The sequence below is a fragment of the Streptopelia decaocto genome (assembly GCF_964273445.1).
Source record: "Streptopelia decaocto genome assembly, chromosome: Z".
NCBI classification, from domain to species: Eukaryota; Metazoa; Chordata; class Aves; order Columbiformes; family Columbidae; genus Streptopelia; species Streptopelia decaocto.
This window is the reverse complement of record NC_138657.1, coordinates 72,891,172-72,912,872: the sequence shown is the minus strand read 5'-3', so window position 1 is coordinate 72,912,872 and position 21,701 is coordinate 72,891,172. Positions and strand designations below refer to the sequence as shown.

The following is a 21,701-nucleotide window of genomic DNA, read 5'->3' as shown; positions in this document are numbered from 1 at the left end:
GCTGGCACAGCAGTTTTCTTGTGCTGCCTCCAAGCCCAACTGGTGATGTTCCCCCTTGCTGTGGCACTTATGTTAGGGACGCACTGTCACCTCTCCCAAGCCTGCCTGTCACACTGGATACCGGCCCTCCTGCTTGCCCATGATCGGCATCTGCTTCATGGGACGCTCAGGGGCACGCTGAGCACAAAGGAGCTTCCCAGGCCCAGAGCAGGGACCCTCCCCAAATCTAGCGGCATCACAAGAGCCAGCAGGCTGGTGAAGGGGAAGGCTGTGAACAGAAGGCAGCATGGAGCAAAGGGATGCGGTGACCGGGTGAATGCTGCTTTGGAGGAACCCCATGGGGTGGATGCTCAGCTGCAGGAGGCCTGGTTGTGCTGAATGCATGTTGGAAAATTCCTCTGCTGCAGCTGCGTATGCATCTGGAGAGCCAAAACCCCGACATCAATTTCCCAGAGACTCCACACTGCACTGAGAGCAACACGCTGATGCTGTAGCCCACAGCCTGGGGACACGCTCTGCCCAAAGCAATGAGTGGCACTGGTATGCTGAGCAGGAACATTGTCCTCCACCAGCCCTGAAAGCTCCTGCTGCTCCCAAGAAAGTGAGGACTGAACTGAACAGGCTTATTTCCCTCATGCTATGTGATTTCTGCCAAGATGCTGGCGGTTTGCTCTAGCACCTGGGGAGCGAGACCCTGGGAGGGCTGGGACGGGTGCTGGGGACTGTGGGACAGGCTTGTCCTCACCACCAATGCTGGGGCACATGTCCGGGCTGGCACTGCAGCACATGGTGAGGCACAGGGACAGGTTTGTGGTGTGCCCAGGGGCAAGGGAGACTCAGTGACAAGCTAACAGCCCACCTGGGACTCATTCACTTGGGTTAGGGGCTCTCAGCACCCACCTGCCCTCCTGGGGAAACAAATTTGGGTGCAAAAGGGCCAATCCTTGCTCCTGGGGCTGCTTTTTCCCGGGAGCACTGGCATGGAACGTGTGTGGTAGGACTGTTTTGGGGAGGTTTGGACATCTGCGTTACTGTGACTGCTTTGGGAGTTTTGCATGCCTTGGCATGTCCCCAGTGCCTGGGGGAAAACCTGGGGGGGTTAGAGGGCAGTCAGGTCCCACAGGGCTGAGCAGGGCTGGGAGGAGAAAGGCAGAACATGGTCTGTGTCACTGTGGATCAACAGATCCATTCTCATCCCCACCTAAACCTTTGCTTACGGCCCTTCCTCAGACCCTGGGGGCTTTTACACATCTCATGGCACTTTGGGCTTGAAATACAGGGACAGGGATCCCCTGTGGATCAGCCCCCAGCGAGGGCTGTGAGCTGGGACACAGCAGAACAGAATCCTTCCCTGCACAGACCCCTCCCCATCCACACCGTCCTGCTGCTCACAGCTCTGCCCTGCTTGCTGTCTTTGCAGGAGAAGAAAGGCCAGGAGGTTAAGAAGGGTCCGGAGGTGGAAATTCCGAAGCTGGAGAAGCTGCTTAACCTGGTGAGAGAGCCAGAGGACAAGACAGAGGAGTGAGCGGGGAGAATGATGGCTCTGCTGGGAGTCACCTGCCAAACAAGCCCGGCTTTGATGGCTGGCTGCTTGGCAGGCAAGCCACGGGCCCTGTGCCGCCCGCTCTTTGCATAGCGGGAACACTTCATCTCCGTGCCCAGACGAATAAACAGGGGTGCTGTGAGAGCTGCGGCGTGCAGCCATCTCTGGGGTCAGACCTCACCGCACTCGGTCCTGCAGAGCTGCACAGCCCTCAGCTCTCCCCACCCTTGGCTTGCACTGGGTGAGAGCCCCATGGAGGGCAGCTGAGGGCTGGTTCCCCTGTGGAACCTCAGGGCTGCAGCTCATGGCAGCCAGTCCCACCATGAGTGGTGGCCAGAGAGAATGAGCTGCAGCCCCACAGTCAGTTGTGGGGTCAGCTGTGCACAGCCCCCTGGATTTTGGGGTGGCAGCCTAAGCCAGAGAGTGGCTGGGGTCCTGGCCTGTCCCCCCGCAACAGCCGCTCCTGTGTGGCAGAGGAACATGCCATCACTGCAAATAGGGTACCTCAGCAGCTGCCAGCCACCAGTTTCGGGATGCTCACAGCTCCCCTCTCCCCAGGGGGGCTCAGCCGCCTCTGCCCAGCTGGCAGCTGCGGTAACGACCGGGCGCCGGGGTTTGCAGAGCCTCCCTGTCGCTCCAGTGCTTTGCGGCAGAGGGATTAGCTGCTAGGTGGCTGCGGTGGCAGCAGGCGCTGTGGTGGCCTCACCGCATGCTGATGAGCAGGGACGGGCTGTCACCGCTGGAGCCTTGTACACAGCTATTGGGACTGGGGACCAGAGGCCCTGGTTCCACCAGGCAGGGGTGGTGGCAGGGTTCCTCCATCTGCTCCACTGGCCTGCGTCCCCTGCAAGAATCCCTGCAACCTAAGGCCATGGCGTGGAAACTCTCTGGTGCCTCTAGCACTGGGGCTGGGGCGTGCTCCCTGCTGACAGACATGCTGCAGGCATGAAACACCCAGCCACGTTCCTCACTCAGCATTTAAAAGCCACAGATGGATGTAGACATGAGCCCTTTCTTGTCACCATCACCCAGCAAACTGCCCGCAGTCCTGCAGGGACATTGGCCACTGGCCCTGGTACAGCTGCTGCTCAGCCCTGCGGGATGGGCAGGACACACCGCCTCCCCCAAATTTGCCAGGGCAGAGCTCAGAGACACCACCTGGGTCCTACAATCAGTTTATTAGTCTAGTAAAAACACGGCTGAAAAGGGATGCGTTAGCTATACCTGACAGGGGGAGGAACTGCAGGCTCTGCCCAGCCTGACCAAGCCCACACAGGGACCGTGGTCGGCCTCCCTCCCAGCACAGCCCACCCCTCTATCCCCATATTGCAGCGGCTGTGCCAGCAGGGACCTTGGCTATTGCTCAGCTCTGGGGTGGGCAGGGCAGAGCCCTCTGGAACCCACAGCCCTGCAGGCAGGGCAGGCGCAGGCAGCTGCCGGGCTTGGAGACAAGCCAGACTACAAGCATCCCTCCCCACAGAGCCACTGTGGTCCCCGGGGAGCATCGGGGCTGGAAGACCCTTCAGTGCTGTTTGGCCAGGCACCCTCATCTCTCCCTGTGTCTCCCACCTCCGCAGCAAAAAGCCGTCCCAGTCTGCTCTAGACAGGGATGGGGATGCCAGTGGGGGTACATCTGCTGCTGCCTGCAGGCAGGTCAAACCCCACTGGCTGGCCTCAGCTGGGAGCAGGCAGGAGGGCAGGCACGGACACGCAGCCAGTGAGAAGGGCCATTTGCCTGGCAGTGTTAGTGCTAACGCTGGAGGGGACTAACAGACAGACCAGGGACAAACAGACAGACCATGCAGACCCTCTCATGGCTCGTTAAACTGCCTGCCGGAGCAGACGGGTGCCAAATGCCCTTTGGAGGCTGTGGCTACACAGCACCCCAGGGCCATCCCCAAAGACACCCGAACCTGCTCTGCCTGTCCCCTGCTCGGGGACAGGCGCCTGTGCCAGCCCTGCTGTGAGCCCCTGACCAGCCCCGCTCAGGTCTGCGACATGGTGACCACTGGCCCGGGCCATGAACATGGGGTGTGCTTGAGGGTAGGGCGCCTGCTGCGCTCGCTGGCCACTGGAACAGGCAGGATTGTCCCCGTAGCACGTCCCCAGCCGCTCTTGCTCCATCCCCATGGTCACTGTGGGCATCCACAGGGATTTCACACACCAAAATCATGCAGACAACAGGCTATGCCCCACACCGTGGCCCCTGAGAGCAGCTTGACATCCCCTTTACTCTCATCCTGCCCCATCCAGCACCCCAGTCCCAGCACGGGCATCCAGGCTGGTGTGGCGCCTTTAGCACAGCCGGTTACCCAAGTCCCCAGGCAGCTCAGGGCTGCAGCAGGTACTTCTCTTCATTCCTTGCCTCATCCACATCAGAAGCTGGGCTCTTCCTGGGGCATGAGGGGGTCCTGCAGGCCTTGCAAAGGATGAGGAAGAGGATGAGGATGAGCAACACGATAACACAGTTAAAAGAAATTGCTACAACCGCTCCGGTGGAGAGAGCAGCCCCCATCGCCGCTGTCCCACAGGGAAAGGTAGAGCCCACAGCTCAGCCCCACGCATGGGATACCAGCGCAGCGATCAAGCGTGCAGCCTCCACCCGCTGGCATTGGCAGGGGACAGTAGGGATGGCGGTGGTGCCGGTGATGGAATGGAGCTGGGGCCAGGCAGGCAGCAGGACGGCGTCACCCTGTCACTGTTTGGCCACTCGCAACTGTTCTGGCTTTGCTGCACCGCTGGGAAGGGTTGAACAGAGATCTTCCTCAGCCTCCCCGCCTCTGGCAGGTCGGTGGGGACACGGGGTCCCTTCTCCTCCCTCCTGCACCTGGAAGGGAGAAAGTCATGGTCACCACCAGCACAAGTAGAGTGTCTGCTCGAGCCCCCCAGGAAGGGCTGTGGGGACACCACTGGGCAGCGACCCAAAGGGCTCCGATGGGATCTGGAGGCTTCAGCAGCTCCCAAGTCAGCTGCTGTTTGGGAGGACCTTTCCAACGCCCCACACCCCAGCTGTCCCCCCCCGGCTCCTGCAAGGGCCACCAAGCTGGAGGTGTCCCCGGTGGGAGACCCATTGCTTCATCCCGGACCAAACCCCCCTGCCCGGGGCATTCCCGAGGTGATTTCTGGCAGACTTTGCCCAGCTCTTGTCCCCTCTCTGCGTTCCTCCTGCTTTTCCTGCCGCCTGGACTCCTCCGTGAGGTCCCGCACCGCAAAACGGGGCGAGCAGCTGGGCGGGCAGCAGGTCGGGGGCCAGGGCAGCCCCCCTTGTGCATTTTACCCGGGTCAGGCTGAGCTCCGATGCTGGGGGTCCCCGGTGCCTGTAGCCCCCGCCCCGCCGAGGAACGGGACACTCACGGAGCCCCCGGCCCGCAGCGGCGCACCGGGCAGCAGCAACAGGTCCCGCCGAACCCGCCCGCCCGTCGTGGGGCTCCGGCCTTACCTACCTGCCACCGCTCCGAGGACCGCCGGGACCCCGCCGGCGGGCGGGCAGCGCTGCCGGAGCCGGGGCCCTGTGCGGAGCGGGGTCCCGGCGCGGTGTCCAGGCGCAGAGCGCTGTGCCGGCGCCGGGCCCCGCTGCGAGGTCGCGGTGCGGAGCGGTGCCCGGTGCCGCTGCGGACCCAGGCGCGGTCCCGCCGCCTCCGGCCGCGCAGCGGGCGCTGCAGCCCCGCGCGCTGCCCGCTCCCTCCCGCCGGCACCGGAGGGCGGGCCCTGCCGGCGCCCCGCCCCGTCATTGGTGGCCGCCCCCCATCGCTCTCGCGCCATTGGGCGAGCCCGCGGCTCAGGACCCGCCTCCTCGGACGGCGCCCACGTGAGGGGCGGAAAGCGGCGCCGGGCAGCGCGCGCTCTGCCGGCCCGGACCCGGAGTGTGCAGCGTGTCCGTACAGCTCTGTGACCGCTGCCCTGTCCCTCCTGCCCGTACCGCTCTGTCCGTAAAGCTCTGTCCCTCCTGCCCGTGCCGCCCTGCCCGTACCGCTCTGCCCGTACAGCTCTGTCCCTCCTGCCCTTTCCCTGTGTGTACTGCCCTGTCCCGGCTGCCTGTACTGTTCTATCCGCGCTGCCGGTACCGCCCTGTCCCATCCCCGCTGCCTGTACTGCCCTGTCCCTGCCCCCCTGCCCTGTCCCCGCTCCCTCCCCTGCCCGCGCTGTTGCTCCGCCCTGCCGTTCCGCTCACCCTCCGCTACCCTGCCTGTCTTGCCCACGGTGCTGTGCCTGCCCTCCGTGTTCTGCCTGCCCTGCTCTGTCTGCCCTGCCCGTGCTGCCTTCCCCACGCTGCCCCTGCCTGCCCGGCCCGGCCCGGCCCATTCCTCCTGCTGCCTTGTCCTGACCGAAACCACCTGCTGCTGCCTGGCCTGCTCACACACACTCACCCGGCACCCTGCACGCAGGGGCAGGTGATGCTGAAGACGGAGCAGCCAGGGCTGGGCTGGGATCCCTGCCTGGACACAGGGCTGCAGGCAGGCAGGGGGCGGGCACAGGCAGCACCCCAGTCCGTGGAGGTGCGGGGGACAGGTCATTTAGGGACATTCAGTGCCCTGGGAATCTGGGCAGCAGAAGCCTCATAGGCACAGCTGGCTTCTCCTCATCCTGTCCAGGGGGAAACTGAGGCACGGGGCAGCACACGCCTGCTGAGCCACAACCGCCAGCCTACGTATGGGGCTGGAGCTGGAGGTGCTCTGGTGTGGGAAAGGAGGGATGCTCCTGGTGAAGGACAGACGGGGCACGCAGGGGAGGTGGCTGGGGGCACACAGGACTCTCCTCACAGCTGTGCAGGCTCGTGGAGACACGCAGGGCCCAGCACCTGCAGCTGCTCTGAAAAGCCACGGCTGGGCCTGGTGCGGTGGGCAGCTGCTCCCTCTCCAGCCCTGGGGAAGGAAAGCTCCAGCGCAGCCAGGACTGCAGCACCCAGAAGGGAGATCTGCTGCAGTCAGCCGAGGTAACTTCCGAACAGCAGAACAATAAAAATCATTTTGCAGCTTTGATGAGGTGTCAAACATGCCACTGACACAAGGGAGGATCATACAGGCTGTCTGAGGATCCGTCTCTCTGCTCTGAGGGTGTTTTTACAGTAAACAAACACATCGGTTGCTGCAATGTCAGAAGCTGTCTGATCAGACACTCAAACATCTTTCCTTGGCATTTATGGCTAATCCGTTAATTAGTCAAGAAAAGCAAGTCTCCTCCTTCATTGCAAGGGAGCAGCAGCTGGAAATAGCACCAAGATACACCAGCTTAACTCTGCCCTGTTCCCAGGTTTCACCTGCGCTGTCAGAGCAGAGAGCTCTGGGCATTTCCCCCAGCACCTCATAAGCTGTGGTGACAACAGCTGGGCAGAGCGCAACAGGACCTCCAGAAGGGGAGGATGAGGAGCATAAACTTGGCACTGTCCCAGCTCGTGCTGTTGTGAGGCAAACGCCCGCATGCTGTGTGAGAGGGTGAAGACTTGTCCCACCTCTCCCCTGCTCCCCCAATTTAGGTAAAACCCATTCTCCAAATGCTTGTTTTCTGTCAACCGGACAAAAGCAGAGCATCAGGCCCAGCTGGAGCTCACCAACACGGGCAGCGACCCAGAAGAGCAGGCAGGACAGGCAGCACTCAGGACACGGAGTGAGCCAGGGGTGTTCTGGGGAGAGCTCAGTCTGGCACAGGGAACAGAACTTCCTTCCTGCCCAGCGTTACCAACCAGCGCTGATACAGAAAGGAAACTTACGCAAAAAAAAAAAGATGTTCTGTGCCTCACTCAGCAGAGTTTGGGTCAAAGTATTTTTGACACTTCAGTTCTGGTGGGTTTAAAAGATAAAAGAAAGAATACCAAAACGCTTCCCCCCAAAAAAAAAAAAACAACACAAAACCAACCTACACCTTTCTTGTATATTAAAGGTGAATGGCCAAGGCAGGACGAAAACCTTCCCCCCGCATCAGGGTGCATTTACAGTCGTGAGAGGAAAAATCTTACGGGTCCCCGAGACCTCTGGGAGAGCTGAAAGAGCAAAGTTGCAGCCGGCAGCTGCAGCCACGCTCACAGGGTGACCTCCAGTGGGAGGAGGAAGACATGACAAATTTCATGTTACATGAAAAGTAAAACTTTATTTTAAACCTATTTTGTGCATTATAAAGGCGCAGAAAGGGGAAAGAAAGCTTACCATTACCACCACCCCAGAGCACTCACACAGCAACAAGATTTCAGGCTGGTTATGACATGAGTCAACTCATGCCACTTTGGCAGAGAGATGGAACCATCAGCTCCACCCAGGCAAAAGGAGGACGGAAAGGGTGCGACATGCACACAATCGCAGATGGAGTTGTGTCCCGGCAGTCCTACATTCAAACCGCCCAACAGGCTCAGCAGCACACAGACTTTCAGGCACAGAAGTTGCCGACCCAGCCCCGTGCCCCACTGCCCGCACTCAGGAGCTCCAGCGATGCAGGCAGCAGCCAGGGGAATCCCCATCGGGTCTCATCTGTCCTCTGTACCGTGGCAAGAGCTACCTCCACCTGCCACAGCAGTGGGCACCTGGCATGTGTGGCCACTGCTCCGAGCAGCCAAAACCCTGCAGCGAGCAGCCGTTCCATGGGGCTCAGCGACAAGACACCAACGGTCCTTGCTCAAGCAGAGACGACTCCTGTCTCCCCTGAAACGCACGCTAAGGAGCACAGCCTGGCAGCCTTTGACAAGGGAACTTGTCAAAACACAGTTTAAGACAGCTACAATCACATCCATTTTGAAACAGTTAACTTCTCCTACCCTCCCCGTAAGCACCCTCCGCAAGCCTCCGTGTTCAGCAGCAGCTTTCCAGCCACAGCAGCTGGCTTGTTGCCATAACCATCCCAAACTACAGCCAAACACAGAGTGGGTGTCTCAGGACTTGGCGCAGGACTCCCCGGGTGCTCCTCCAGCGGGACGAGCGTGCTTTCCCATGCTGCCAGCTCCCCTGCCTCCACCCTGCTTCCTCTTCACCTGGCCCTGGGAGTCCGCTTTGAGCGTCTCGATCCAAAAGGTATCAAAGGAGCCTGGAGCCTGGTATCCCGGCTCCTGGGGATCGAGGGCGTCCTTGCTGAGTAGGACACATATGGCAGGAATGTTTCTCTTCACTGTCAAGGCATCGAGGCCTGCCTCAGGAACAATGGGTTCCCAGATCTCTTCGATCTGTTTGAAGAGCACTTTGGTGATCTGGTGCAGCTCTTTGAGCCTTCGTTTCATGATTTCCACACAGGTAATGGTCTTGCTGACGGCCTTGCCCGAGCCAGTGAAAAGGATCTGCCTCACAGAGTCCAGCTCCATCTTGCTGATGGCATAGCTCATCAGATTTCTGATTTTGCTCCCGTCCTTCACCTTCATTTCAATAATATCGGGGGGCAGGTCAGTAAAAGGAAGAGGACAAGGTTTCTCCACAATTTTGGTCTTCTTATAGTTCTCCATTCTGCAGTGTTGAAAGGAAAACAGATCCATTAATAGAAACGCCCACTAAAATGGCTGCACAAAGAAACTCTCACTCCAATTAGCTGCAACCTTTCCTCTAAAGGGCACTCTGAGCTATCAGAGTTGGGGATCCTGAAAAAAACACACCCCAAAAGATCAGCACGAATGTGCTGCTCATGCTGAGGAGTCACTTGTACCCCAGTGTTCCTCAGCACATACCTACAGCATGAACACCGCCACTGTGCAGCCTGGGCCCCAACAGGCAGGCGGTGAAATGAAGACGGCTGGTGCTGTGGGCCTAACCAGGACGAAGTAGGAAATACAGGTGAAAACAGAGAACAAATGGGTAAGCTGAGGTTATCAAGAACAGAAGACAGGGGGATACTGACCACAGCTGCACCCCATGAGACACATTAGACCATGCAAACGATGAATCCAGGCACAGCTCACCTGCAGCAGCTCAGGTATGTTGCAGACACAGGCTCGTGGGGCTCTGAGCCTCACGACTGGCCAGCCCAGCTGTAAGGCCAGGGACTGGAGACTTGATGAAACAAAGCAGGTCGCAGGGGAGACAGCAAGTAAGGGGTTACAGGCAGGGGACACAGGACCAGGAAGAAGCAGGACAACAGAAAGTCACATGATGAATGAAAAAGCAGCTCTCTGAGGGAAAGTAAACAAAGACAGGTTCCATTTTGGAGCTTCCCTCTCTGCCAAGACAAGGTTCCTCCACATCACCTTCCTTACCGACGCCTGCCTAGTCTGCATAGGATACCCCACTCCCCTACACAGAAAACCCAAGGTACCCAAGAATGTAGCACTAAAGCCCGGTAGGCTCATGAGCCCTGTTTCACCCAGAGCCAGCACCTTGTACCCCATCCACTGTGCAGACAGGGCAGGTCAACGCCCCTCTCTGTCTGTCCCCCGAGGCCGTGGCTCCCAGCATGGGCTCCGCCGGGGCAGAGCAGCAGCAGGCTCTGCTATAGGGGCTGTGGACAAGGCTGCGACAGGTGATGCGAGCAGCCAGAGCACGGCGGGGAAGGTAGAGCTGTGCGCTGTCCGGGCTCGGAAAGCCCAGGCACTGCTGCGGGCGGGGACGGGTGAGAGGGCTCGGAGAAGCCACTGCTGCGGGGATGGGGTCAGGCGAGGCTGGTGCCGCAGGGAAGGGAACGCGCGGGGGGGCAGAACAAGGTCCGGCTACCACAGAATCACAGAATATCAGCGATTAGAAGGGACCTCAAAAGATCATCCAGTCCAATCCCCCCGCCGGAGCAGGAACACCCAGATGAGGCTACCGGGTCGCGGGGAAGCCGGATGGCTCCCTCAGGGGAGGCCAGGCCGCTGCTGGGGGGAACGAGGCGGGCGGAGGGGCCGCGCTATGAGGGCCGGTGGAGAGGCCGGGCTGCACTACAGGGTCCCACGGAGAGGCCAGGTGCCCATACAGAGTCCCGAGAGGGGGCCGGGCTGCACTGAATGTGCCTGCGGGGCGGCCGGGCCTCGCTGTAGCGGGATGGGGGTGCGGGAGCGACTCTCACCTACCGCCTCCTCAGCGTCCCCTCACGGCAAGATGGCGGCCGGAAGGGGCGGGCGGAAGCGGAGGAGGAGCGGTGGGTGGGGCTCCGCGTGGCCATGACGTCAGAGCGGCGAACCCGCCGCCAGCAGCGAAATTTCCCGCGTCGTGAGCGGGGGCAGCTGCGGGGTCCGAGTGACAGCCCAGCCGCTCCTGCCCGCCCCGGTCCGAGTGACAGCCCAGCCGCTCCTGCCCACCCCGGGTCCGAGTGACAGCCCAGCCGCTCCTGCCCACCCCGGGTCCGAGTGACAGCCCAGCCGCTCCTGCCCACCCCGGGTCCGAGTGACAGCCCTGCCGCTCCTGCCCACCCCGGGTCCGAGTGACAGCCCTGCCGCTCCTGCCCACCCCGGTCCGAGTGGCAGCCCAGCCGCTCCTGCCCACCCCGGGTCCGAGTGACAGCCCTGCCGCTCCTGCCCACCCCGGTCTGAGTGACAGCCCAGCCGGGTCCGAGTGACAGCCCGGCCACTCCTGCCCGCCCCGGTCCGAGTGACAGCCCTGCCTGCTCCTGCCCACCCCGGTCTGAGTGACAGCCCTGCCGCTCCTGCCCACCCCGGTCCGAGTGACAGCCCTGCCGCTCCTGCCCGCCCCGGTCCGAGTGACAGCCCTGCCGCTCCTGCCCGCCCCGGTCCGAGTGACAGCCCGGCCACTCCTGCCCGCACCGGGTCCGAGTGACAGCCCTGCCTGCTCCTGCCCACCCCGGTCTGAGTGACAGCCCTGCCGCTCCTGCCCGCACCGGGTCCGAGTGACAGCCCTGCCTGCTCCTGCCCGCCCCGGTCTGAGTGACAGCTCTGCCTGCTCCTGCCCACCCCGGTCTGAGTGACAGCCCTGCCTGCTCCTGCCCGCCCCGGTCTGAGTGACAGCCCTGCCTGCTCCTGCCCGCCCCGGTCTGAGTGACAGCCCTGCCGCTCCTGCCCGCCCCGGTCTGAGTGACAGCCCAGCCGCTCCTGCCCACCCCGGTCTGAGTGACAGCCCTGCCGCTCCTGCCCGCCCCGGTCTGAGTGACAGCCCAGCCGGGTCTGAGTGACAGCCCGGCCACTCCTGCCCGCCCCGGTCTGAGTGACAGCCCTGCCGCTCCTGCCCGCCCCGGTCTGAGTGACAGCCCAGCCGGGTCTGAGTGACAGCCCAGCCGCTCCTGCCCGCCCCGGTCTGAGTGACAGCCCTGCCGCCTCTGCCCGCCCCGGCCCCAGTCACAGCCACCCCGTGTTCCCAAAGTGAGCATCCCCCAGCTCCCTCCTGCCCCGGGCGTCTCCGTGCGCACATGTCGTTCCTGAAGCAGCCTCGCGGTGCTCCCGGTTGTCACGGAATCACAGAATGTCCGACCGGGAGGAGCGGGCACTAGGAAGAGTGTGACCAGCTGGTGGAGGGAGGTTGTCCTCCCCCTCTGCTCTGCCCTGGTGAGCCCACGTCTGGAGTTCTGTGTTCAGTTCTGGGCTCTCCAGTTTAAGGACAAGGAATTACTGGAAGCAGTAATTCCAGCAGAAAACTCCCAGCAGTGGGCTACAAAGATGACTATGGGTCTGGAGCATCTTTCTTATGAGGAGAAACTGAGAGAGCTGGGTCTGTTCAGCCTGGAGAAAAGGAGCTGAGAGGGGATCTTTTCAATGCCTATCAATCTGAACAGTGTGTGTCAAGAGGATGGGACCAGACTCTACTGCTCAACAATAGCATGAGGGACAACGGGCACAGAATGAAGCACAGGAGGTTCCATCTGAATGTGAGGAGAAACTTTACTTTGAGGGTGCCAGAGCCCTGGAACAGGCTGCCCAGAGAGGCTGTGGAGTCTCCTTCTCCGGAGATATCCAAATCCGCCTGGACACCTTCCTGTGTGATCTGCTTTGGTGAACCTGCTTTAGCAAGTGGGTTGGACTGGATGATCTCCAGAGATCCCTTCCAACCCCAACCATTCTGTGATTCTGTAACATCAAGTCCCTGCCCCGTCCCAGCTGTGCTCCCAGGCACCCACAAGGAGCCAGGGGCTCTCTGCAGGCTGGCAGCCCCACTGCCGTGTGCCCAGGGGGGAGCTTGCTGACCAGGGGCCACTACGGGAATAGCCAGGCTCCTCTGCGCTTCCCTCCTGGGATCCTGCCCCATTCCTCCAGGGTCCCAACCCATACACCGCTGGTCCATGTCTCACCAAGCAGGAGGGTTTGGGACTTCAAACTCGTTGTGCCAGAAGAAACTCTGGGATATGGCCAGAGGAGGCACGGCACAGCTCACAGCCCTCTCTGGAGGGGAAAGGGATGGCCACGGGCTCTGGCTTGCAGCAGCCACCGAGGGGGGTGGGGGGGATAAAGGCAAGAGCTGCTGCCTCCTCCCAGCGCAGGGATGGGAGAACAGCCTGGCGGAAAAGCCCAGTCAGGCTGGATTCTGCTGGCGCAGGCAGCTCAAGTGAACGGGAAGAGCCATAAGACCATGTGCCATAGCCTGGGGAAGGCTGTGGGACGGGACAGGATTTACCTTTCCTTGCCAGTGGTTTCATCCAGCCTTGGACAAACTCCTGCAGGCTGCCATGAGGACTCCAGAATTCACTGCCTGAAGAATACCACACAGGGAGGGACAGTCTGTGCCACAGCTGCACCCAGGGGAGGAAGAGACAAGCCAGTTAGCGCTTCAGGACTTTACTACCGTTCACAGAAAGAGCAGAAAGGGGGTTTTAAATATGTTACAAACCAAAATGTATTTCAGGGAAGTGCAAGATTTGCAATCAGTGGCATATTAAAGGAGTAGCGTGGCTTCAATTCAAGGCCAAGACAGCTCAGCCACAGAGCCAGGGTGCTTCCCGAGAGCCTGCAATGTCACTTGCAGCATGCTCATGCTGAGTGGGTAGATGTGGAGACAAGGGGGTGTGCGCCATTCTGCGGCCTCTCCCGAGAGACCCAAGGCCAGCAGAGTCCTCTCCATTACTCTGCCGCAGGTTTGGCTTCCTTGGCTGCTTCCAGCTGCGTCAGTATTTCATTCCACTGGATAAACTGCTTGGAGAGAAGCAGGGTCTGGATGTGACTCTTAAGGAAAGAGACATAAGAAACTGCAGGGAAGAAAGCAAGGTCGGAGCACCTTGGCAGCCCGACAGCACCATTACAATCCCAGTTCCTTGGGAGAGGAAGGAGGCCTGGGACACCAAGCTGTAGAAAGCCAGCATGGACTCAAACAATCCTTTGGCTCTGCTCCTAACAGGAGTAAGACAGCGACACAGGTGTCACCATGTCAGAAAGCGCACTGGCCATTAAACACTGAGGCTGGGGACTGCGGGCTTCCAACAATATCTGATGGGGTAAGGCAGCCCAGGGACAAGTGGGCAGTTCAGCTGTGTCAGGCCCAAGGCTCAAAGGATACCATTTTGTTGTAGTCTTCAAGGAGCTTCTTGACACCGTTGGTGAGATCTTGACGCTGTTCCTGTGAAGAGGAAAGCATCAGTGAGCAAGCAATATATCATCTGAAAGACACGTGTCATCCCAGTCCCTGACAGCACAGTGGGAAACTCATCCAAGGCCAGTGCTGAGATTAGAGCTCAGGTCCTGGCTGTGGCCACCCACTGCAGTGTTTCCATGGTCAAGAGAAAGGTTACAAATGCCCAAGTGCATGAAGCACCAAAGCCCCCGGGCTTGCACTAGTGCCTGCCTGTTCTCAGTCAGCATCCATGATTTGCTTGCTCCAGAACGGAAACACATCAAAATGCTGAAAGGGGGCAGTAGGTGCTGTCCAGCTCACTCATCACCGGCTCCAGGAGCGCTCAAATGAGGAAGGAAGGTCACAGTATCAACAGCCTTCCAGAGACTGGGACACTGGAAGCATGCAATGCTTTACCTCAGCGTCCCAGTGAGAGGGGGAATGCCAGCTGGTTAAACCCACTGCCATTTATAAAGTGTTACTCAAATCTCTGTTTTGAGCAGCATCATGGTACACAAAACACTTTTCCAACTCAGACTCAATTGTCAAAAATCCTGGCTACGCCCCCCAAAGTGCTTAAATTTCTTTAAGACTGCAGTACGAATATACCGGGATTGAAAAAAAACCTGCTATAAATGAGCAACTCAAGCTGAGTTGTCAGTACAGCCACTAACAAATGGTTCTTTCTCCCTGCTAGTGAAGACTGCCAAGAACATTCACGCTACCTGCTGCTGTATGTGGATTTGAGAGAGTCGCTGTAGTTTGGTTGCATGGTCCGGAACCGCTGAAAGCAGAGAACAGAAATACATTTTATTTGTTTTTCATCACATGACATTAGATTGCAAAATAAAGACCATTCCTTCTGCATAAGCACGTCACAGCAGAACTTCACTCACTGAATGCAAGCACCACACACCACAAACACACCTTTTACACCACACAAACCCCTGAGCTACCCTGTACATTAAATACCCAGTTTATTTGCTAACTGCTTCTGGATGGTATGAGTTAGGGAACGCCTACAGTGAGAACTACAGAGTAAACTACTGGGATGAATGTTAGAGCGAGCAATTAAAAAGACATCTCCACTGGTGCCAGGAGCAGGGATATTCTGGACATAAAATCACTTGTGGGCAGGAGTGGCCTGCTCGTCTCCACCTTCTCTTCAAGCTGCTGTTTCTCATCTGCTTCCTGGCCTACTCTGTCACCTCCTTGACATTGCATGGGATGTTAGAGCAGCTTGAGGGAGGAGCAGACATACTTTGTTTATACCTATTTCACTCGGACCAGGTTGTGTGCTTAGATGTCCTCTCCTCTAGTCTGAGGCTCAGGAAGAAAAAGGAAAACAGGACAGGCAACAGTTTTGGAGTGGCATTTGCGGCTCAAAGTTGCAGAAGAACATGCATACCTTGGATACTGGTGCTGTCCAAGATGGGCTGGAGGTTCTTCACCTGCTCCAGAAGGGCTGCTCGGGAAGGAATAACCTGCTCCTCTGGTTGGGGAGGGACAAGAAGCAACATCAGTAAATGCAGGACACTGCTTTGGCTTTTCATGAATACCGGCGAAGTAACTTTTCCAGCTGATCTAGCTACACAGAAAGGGGCTTGTTTATGATTTTATTTAGACTTTCATGTTGTTTACCCCAGAATTCTGGTTCACACCAAGTTAAGGCAGGAAAATCTCCCCCAAGTTTTATTCACAGACTACACCAAAACAAGGCCAAACAAAATTTTTTAAGGCAAAGAGGACAAGGCTAGAACGTGTTTAAAATGCATCCAAAGGTCTTCCATTTTTGTCACAACCTAGGGAATACTGTTCTAGCTCCATTTTTTTTTTTTTCAACCTTCTATTAATTCAGGGTTAAACTCATCAATACTATAAAGATAAGAATGGACAAAACTGCAGCTTGGATGTGCACAAGGAAGCACTAAGGGTGACAGACATCCTTGTACCAACCATCTCTCTGAGAGCTTTAAGGACCGTGCCTTGCCAGATCTTTACAACTACAGAAAAGAAATCCATCCCAATCCAGTTTATGTAAAAGACAATTTTTGCAGTGCTAAAAAAAACCAAACCCAGCCATCTCCCCTAATTTCATACCACACCTGCCAAGATGAACTGCAGCTTCATGGCATCTGGAACAGCCATCCTATCAATGTACTGAGGGTCCAGGTACTTTATTACATCTTCAACTAGAGTGAAAAGCAGGTTTGGAGACAAAAAGTAGGACAGACATTATTGAGTTTACAAGTGCAATTTCCCTCCATGCCATGTATCAGGTTACTTTGTAAACACTGCCCACTTGGAGTCATTTTTTTTTTCAGGTTAAGTTCTATAGCACTTGAAAATACGTGACTCTGGAGCACTGTGACCAAGAACCGACAAATGGACCAAGACAGATAACTGCTTCATCACAGCCACCCGCAACACTTGCTTTTTATTTATATAACCGTATTAAAGGTGAGTGAAACCTGCATCTTCCTGCCCTTGAAATAAAACCAGCCAACAGCCGTCTGTCCCTGTCCTTAAAATCATCTACATATACACTGTTTGCACTTTTAGACTGAACAGCCACTGCAGCCTTAGACCACAACGACCCTCCCTACATGGCCTCCTCCTTCTGTGCCACCAGGCAGCAAAACTTGGCCAAGAGGCAGCTTTGCGGGACAAGGCACCACTCCGGTGCCTGCTCCAAATATCCTCAAGTTCAGAGGTGGCTCCCAAGATCCATCCACCAGTGGCTGCGTGTGATCCTTATTGTTCCCACCATGCACACAGAGTATTGCTGCTCTGTTGTGCCTGTTGGACTTCCAAGCATGCAAGAAATCATTTCAGGAGCTCACACTACAACAAACTTCAAGGGCTGCTGCTCAGGCAGTGCAGATCACTGCACAGATACAGGCAGACACCAAGCAAATAACAGGTTGCAGCCCCCCCGATCAGCTGAGTGGGAGAATCCTGAGCAGAAAGACACCTCATTCAGCTGCATATTTCTGTAACAAATATGCAAAGGCCCAAAATTAAAAGCCCTCACAGGAGGAGAGGGAGAAGGGAATTTTGTTCAGATGAGCAAAACGCCACACAGGGGTTTTGAGCTTCCCCAGCACCCCCGGGTCCCCGCAACCGCTCACTTTTCTTAAATAGAATTTTGATCCTCTCCTTCTTGCCGGCGATATTGCTCAGCGCCACCTGCACCTTCACCAGCTCGTCCGCGACCTGCAGAGGCACAGAGGAAGAGGGCGGGCCTGTCAACGCCCGCCGGGCCTGCGCCTGGCCCCGGGGGGTGGCCGGGCCGGACCCCAGGGCGGACAGAGCCGCCCCCTGCTCGCTGCGGAACCCCCCCCAGCACCTTTCCGGCCCCCTCGCCGCCACCGACGAGCTGCTCCAGCTCCTCCAGCCGCCACTGCAGCCGCTGCAGCTCCGCCGCCCCCGCCGCCATCTCGCCGCTGGCCGGAAGGAGCCGCACGCCACTTCCGGCTCTCCCCTCCCCGTTGCCATGGCGGCACGTTGCTAGGAGGCGCCGTTGCCATGGAGACGGAGCGGGACGGGGCGAGGGAGCCGGGAGGGTGGGAAGCGGGGAGGCGGCTCCCGGGGAGCGGGGCGGGAGGCGCGGAGCCCCCGGCAGAGGCGAGGAAGGGACGCTGCGGCCGGTCGATGGTGATTTGCACTGCAGAGGGAGGCATGCAGCCCTCTCGCCGCCCCGGGGCTGTCGATCGCTGCTTCTATTCTGGTGGGGTCCTCCAGGAAAGAAGCGCTCAGATGTATTAAAAGAAATTGATATAGCGATCCATGGGCCGCCTGGATGCGGGGCCTTTGAAATCCAGGAGGCTGCCGCAGGCTTTCCCCCAGGCCTCGGCCTGCCTGGGTTCACCTTCCTCTTATTGACCGCTGCACTGAGGCTCGCTGAGAAGGGAGATGCTATGGACGCAGCAGCCAAGCCCAGCCCCGCCGCTGCCTGCGCCGCACTCGCAGGAACCTGGATACCTTCAGCGGACAAGATGGATTCACAGTTGAGTCACAGAATCGTTTTGGTTGGAAGAGACCTTTAAGATCGAGTCCACCTGCTAACACTGACGCTAAACCATGCCCCTAAGAACCTCCTCTACGCACCTTTTAAACACCTCTAGGGATGGTGGCTCAACCACCTCCCTGGGCAGGCTGTTCTAAGGCCTGACAACCCTTTCCGCGAGAAAAAAAACTCCTAATATCCAATCTGAATCACTCCTGGTGCATCTTGAGGCCATTTCCTATCACTTGTTACTGGGGAGACGAGACCAAACCCCTCCATGCTACAATCTCCTTTCAGGTAGTTGCAGACAGCGATAAGGTCTCCCCTCAGCCTCCTTTTCTCCAGGCTAAACAACCCCGGTTCCCTCAGCTGCTCCTCATCAGACTTGTGCTCTAGAGCTTTCACCAGATTCATTGCCCTTCTCTGAATAAGCTGATGATAGCAACACCTACCATGAAGACCAGAAGCTTTCCAAACTGCAGAAGGAGAAGTTCAAGATCCTTGAAAGCACCTTGTGATGTTCCCTGCAGCCCAAGGCTCAGCCTGCCACTGGTCTGTCATGCCCATGTAACCTCAGCAGTGCCAGGGCTGCCCCAAGTGGGAGGACAGTCCCTGTTCCTCTTGGGCTGTGAGCACAGGGCTGGCTGTTGCGTTGCCATGACCCAGGCACCAGAGGAACCTGATTGGGGTCCCATACTAGGGTCTTAGGTCAAAATAATCTGAAGTGAGTACTTCATTAGCTATGGGGACCCTCCCAGTCCCCCTTGCCAAGGGAAAAACCCTCTGTGGCCTGAAAAAGCTTTGGCCTTCTAGATGTCTTTCTGCAGGGAGCTGTATCATAGAATCATAGAATGCTAGGGTTTGGAAGGGACCTCAAAAGCTCATCCAGTCAAATCCCCCTGCTGGAGCAGGAACACCCAGATGAGGTTACACAGGAAGGTGTCCAGGCGGGTTTGAATGTCTGCAGAGTAGGAGACTTCACAACCTCCCTGGGCAGCCTGTTCCAGTGTCTGTCACCCTCACTGAGAAGAAGTTTCTTCTCAAGTTTAAGTGGAACCTCTTATGTTCCAGCTTAAACCCATTACCCCTTGTCCTACCATTGTTTGTCACCGAGAAGAGCCTGGCTCCATCCTCGTGACACTCACCCTTTGTATATTTATAAACATTAATAAGGTCACCCCTCAGTCTCCTCTTCTCCAAACTAAAGAGCCCCAGCTCCCTCAGTCTTTCCTCATAAGGGAGATGCTCCACTCCCTTAATTATCTTCGTTGCTCTGTGCTGGACTCTCTCCAGCAGTTCCCTGTCCTTCTGGAACTGAGGGGTCCAGAACCGGACACAATATTCCAGGTGTGGTCTCACCAGGGCAGAGTAGAGAGGAAGGAGAACCTCTCTTGACCTACTAACCACCCCCCCTTCTAATACACCCCAGGATGCCATTGGCCCTCTTGGCCACAAGGGCACAGTGCTGGCTCATGGTCATCCTGCTGTCCACCAGGATCCCCAGGTCCCTCTCCCCTATGGGGCTGCCAGACTGTGGGAGGGAGCTGTGGCGTGGCCCAGGGCCCCAGAAATCCCTGTGGCCCCCCAAATCTCTCTGAAGGAGCCGTGCAGAGCACTCAGGCAGGAGGAGCTGGCTGCGGCCCTGTGTGCTCTGCCTTTTTTCCCAAGGATCGATAGCTGAGCTGTGGAAGAGGCATCTTCAGAGAGAAAGAGCTGTGCTTTGTTCTACAAAGGCAACAATTAGAAATGGCTTCATTAGTAGAATTGGCTGGGGGCTGCAGCAGGGGCCAGGAGCTGTGTACATAATGCTGCTTTGTGTTTAGAGGGCACCGGGTCTACCATGGCTTGTGCCCAGTTGGATGGCCAGTGCCCACAGATACACAAATCCCCATGCTAGAGAGTCACAGATAAAACAACCCTCCTCAAGGTGAGAAATTCAGGCAGTTCTGGGACTTGGGCCCTTGGTGGGGCTTTAGAGTCGGAGGACATCCACCTTTTAGGGTCTCATCCAACTCACAAGCCTTGGAGCAGGGCTGAAGGCACAGGACTGTCTGTGTGCAGCCCAGCACAGAGCACAGTGAATCTGTCCCCTGCTCCTTGGGGCTGAGAGGAGGTCTTCGACCTCATCCCCATCCTTGGAGTTTGTGGTGGCACACTGATGCCACGGCCACCTGCCTCCAGCCTTGCACTGGGGCTGGATCCCGCTCTCGTCTCGCTAGGCTAGATCATCCTCACATCCTCCATCTCCTTCCTCTCGCTCAATTACAGTCCCTGCAGGATGCAAGAAGTGGGCATCGATCATGGCTGGTTACTCAGGTGACAGCAGCTGTGTCCCCGAGCCCCCCAGGGAGCATGGCAACACACATCACCCCCTGAGCTGCGTAACGACTGGGGACGGGGGCCTGCGTGTGCCCTCCCGGCCCCCTGCGGCCCTGGTGCTCACTGAGCTGTGACCGGCTCTGCCAGTCAGTGACAGTGAGCACAAGACCCCAATTAAGGCTGCACCGATCCTACTCTGGCTCTGCTTGTCAGGCTGTGCTGGTGCCGTGGGAGTTCTGCACCAGGGCTTGGCTGTCTCACATCCCTGGCACCCCCACCCCAGAACTAACACCTCGGGACCATGTGGGGCCACACAGACACACACACACAGACAGACACACACACACACAGATCCCCCCTGCACCCTTGTGCACACACCCCCACACCCCACTCCTCGGCCTCATACCCACCTACATGGCCCCTTTGGCCGAACAGGTCTGGAGCAGCCCTAGGGTCCTCTGAAGGGATCCCGTGTCCCCTCCATGCCCCCCACATGCCCAAACATGTCTCCTATGCACCCCGATGCCAGTTCCAGGGCAGGCGGCCCGGCTGCAGCACCCTGGACAGCGCCCGAGCTGCCCGGCTGGGGCCGGGGGTCGGGGTGTCCCCAGAGGTGACCCCTAGAAACAAGAGGTTCTGTCCCCTTGGGTGGCAGGGGTGGGCCTGTCCTCATGGCTGCGGTTGTCAGGGGTATCTGCTCCCATGGGAGCCCCCTGTGCCTTTTCTTATGTGTGGGTGGCTGCACGTGCGTGCACGTGTGAGAATGCACATTTGCACACGTATGTGCGAGTGTGACTGTGTGTGAGCGTGCATACACTAGCGCATGTCACTGAGTTTCTGCAAGGGAGCACAGGTGATCTGTGCCTGTGTGGCGATTTAGAGCCCTGTGCGTCACCATGCTTTCCCATGTGCACCCACATGAGCACCCATGGGCACCCATATGCGTGTCCATGTCTCCATTCCAGCTCCAGCTGGGTCACCTGTGGCCTCTGTGGGAGCTTCCCAGGTGCTAGGCTGGCTCAGCACTGCTTGCATCTCACCTGGTGCAACCTCACAGACCCATGGCCATGGCCTTGGCTGTGCCCCTTGGCTGGCACAGGCAGCCTAATGGGGTCTCCACCCACGGGTGAGCTGCCACTGGGCAGCTTGGGGGGCCAAGCATCCCCATGGCCTGGCTGGCATAGCTGGATTTGGTGCCTAGCCTGATCCAGCCCATGGTTGAGGGCTCTGGTGGGTACAGGGCACCTGTTTGCAACCCAGAGCCCCCAGAAACTGAGGCAATTCTGTGCTGGAGGCAAAGGTGAGGTGGGCTGTGAAACCTCAGGCACTAGAGCAGGTACCCCAGGGTGTCATGGGCTATGGGGTTGTCCTGTATCCCCAAACTCTCCTCAGGTTGGGCATTGGAGCTTGGCAGGTATCACCACGTCATGCATACCACCCTTTACATCGGTTTGGTTCA

At 58.2% G+C, this 21,701-nt stretch overlaps 4 protein-coding genes across 10 annotated transcripts in view; 1 reads left to right on the top strand and 3 right to left on the bottom strand.

Moving 5' to 3' along the window:
- DNAI1 (dynein axonemal intermediate chain 1) overlaps nucleotides 1-1,655 on the top strand; it is a gene marked incomplete at its 5' end in the record, with an annotated part of 150,475 nt that extends 148,820 nt beyond the window's left edge. For both annotated transcript variants that reach the window (XM_082075449.1, XM_082075448.1), the window contains one exon: nucleotides 1,421-1,655. In XM_082075449.1, coding sequence (XP_081931575.1) covers nucleotides 1,421-1,525 — 105 coding nt within the window. In that variant the 3' untranslated portion in view covers nucleotides 1,526-1,655. The remainder of the gene's footprint in view (nucleotides 1-1,420) is intronic.
- A 1,046-nt stretch (nucleotides 1,656-2,701) lies between these two features.
- ENHO (energy homeostasis associated) lies at nucleotides 2,702-5,277 on the bottom strand. Its single transcript, XM_082074072.1, has 2 exons — nucleotides 4,987-5,277; nucleotides 2,702-4,370 (listed from the first exon to the last, which is right to left on the bottom strand). Exon 2 carries the CDS (start codon nucleotides 4,056-4,058, stop codon nucleotides 3,873-3,875), a length of 186 nt encoding a protein of 61 aa, XP_081930198.1. The 5' UTR covers nucleotides 4,059-4,370; nucleotides 4,987-5,277; the 3' UTR covers nucleotides 2,702-3,872.
- Nucleotides 5,278-7,607: 2,330 nt separating this feature from the next.
- Nucleotides 7,608-10,642, bottom strand: RPP25L (ribonuclease P/MRP subunit p25 like). 6 transcript variants are annotated; one of them, XM_082074655.1, is made up of 3 exons: nucleotides 10,497-10,516; nucleotides 9,411-9,620; nucleotides 7,608-8,961 (listed from the first exon to the last, which is right to left on the bottom strand). In XM_082074655.1, exon 3 carries the CDS (start codon nucleotides 8,958-8,960, stop codon nucleotides 8,400-8,402), a length of 561 nt encoding a protein of 186 aa, XP_081930781.1. In that variant the 5' UTR covers nucleotide 8,961; nucleotides 9,411-9,620; nucleotides 10,497-10,516; the 3' UTR covers nucleotides 7,608-8,399. The 6 variants fall into 6 exon arrangements, with proteins under 6 accessions (XP_081930781.1, XP_081930782.1, XP_081930783.1 ...); XM_082074656.1 differs by having other exon boundaries at nucleotides 10,493-10,507; XM_082074657.1 differs by lacking the exon at nucleotides 10,497-10,516 and adding an exon at nucleotides 10,194-10,471.
- Nucleotides 10,643-13,129: 2,487 nt separating this feature from the next.
- On the bottom strand, nucleotides 13,130-17,397 carry DCTN3 (dynactin subunit 3). Its single transcript, XM_082074652.1, has 7 exons — nucleotides 17,264-17,397; nucleotides 17,046-17,130; nucleotides 16,020-16,106; nucleotides 15,323-15,406; nucleotides 14,640-14,698; nucleotides 13,861-13,920; nucleotides 13,130-13,517 (listed from the first exon to the last, which is right to left on the bottom strand). Exons 1-7 carry the CDS (start codon nucleotides 17,351-17,353, stop codon nucleotides 13,428-13,430), a joined length of 555 nt encoding a protein of 184 aa, XP_081930778.1. The 5' UTR covers nucleotides 17,354-17,397; the 3' UTR covers nucleotides 13,130-13,427.
- Between the last annotated feature and the right edge of the window lie 4,304 nt (nucleotides 17,398-21,701).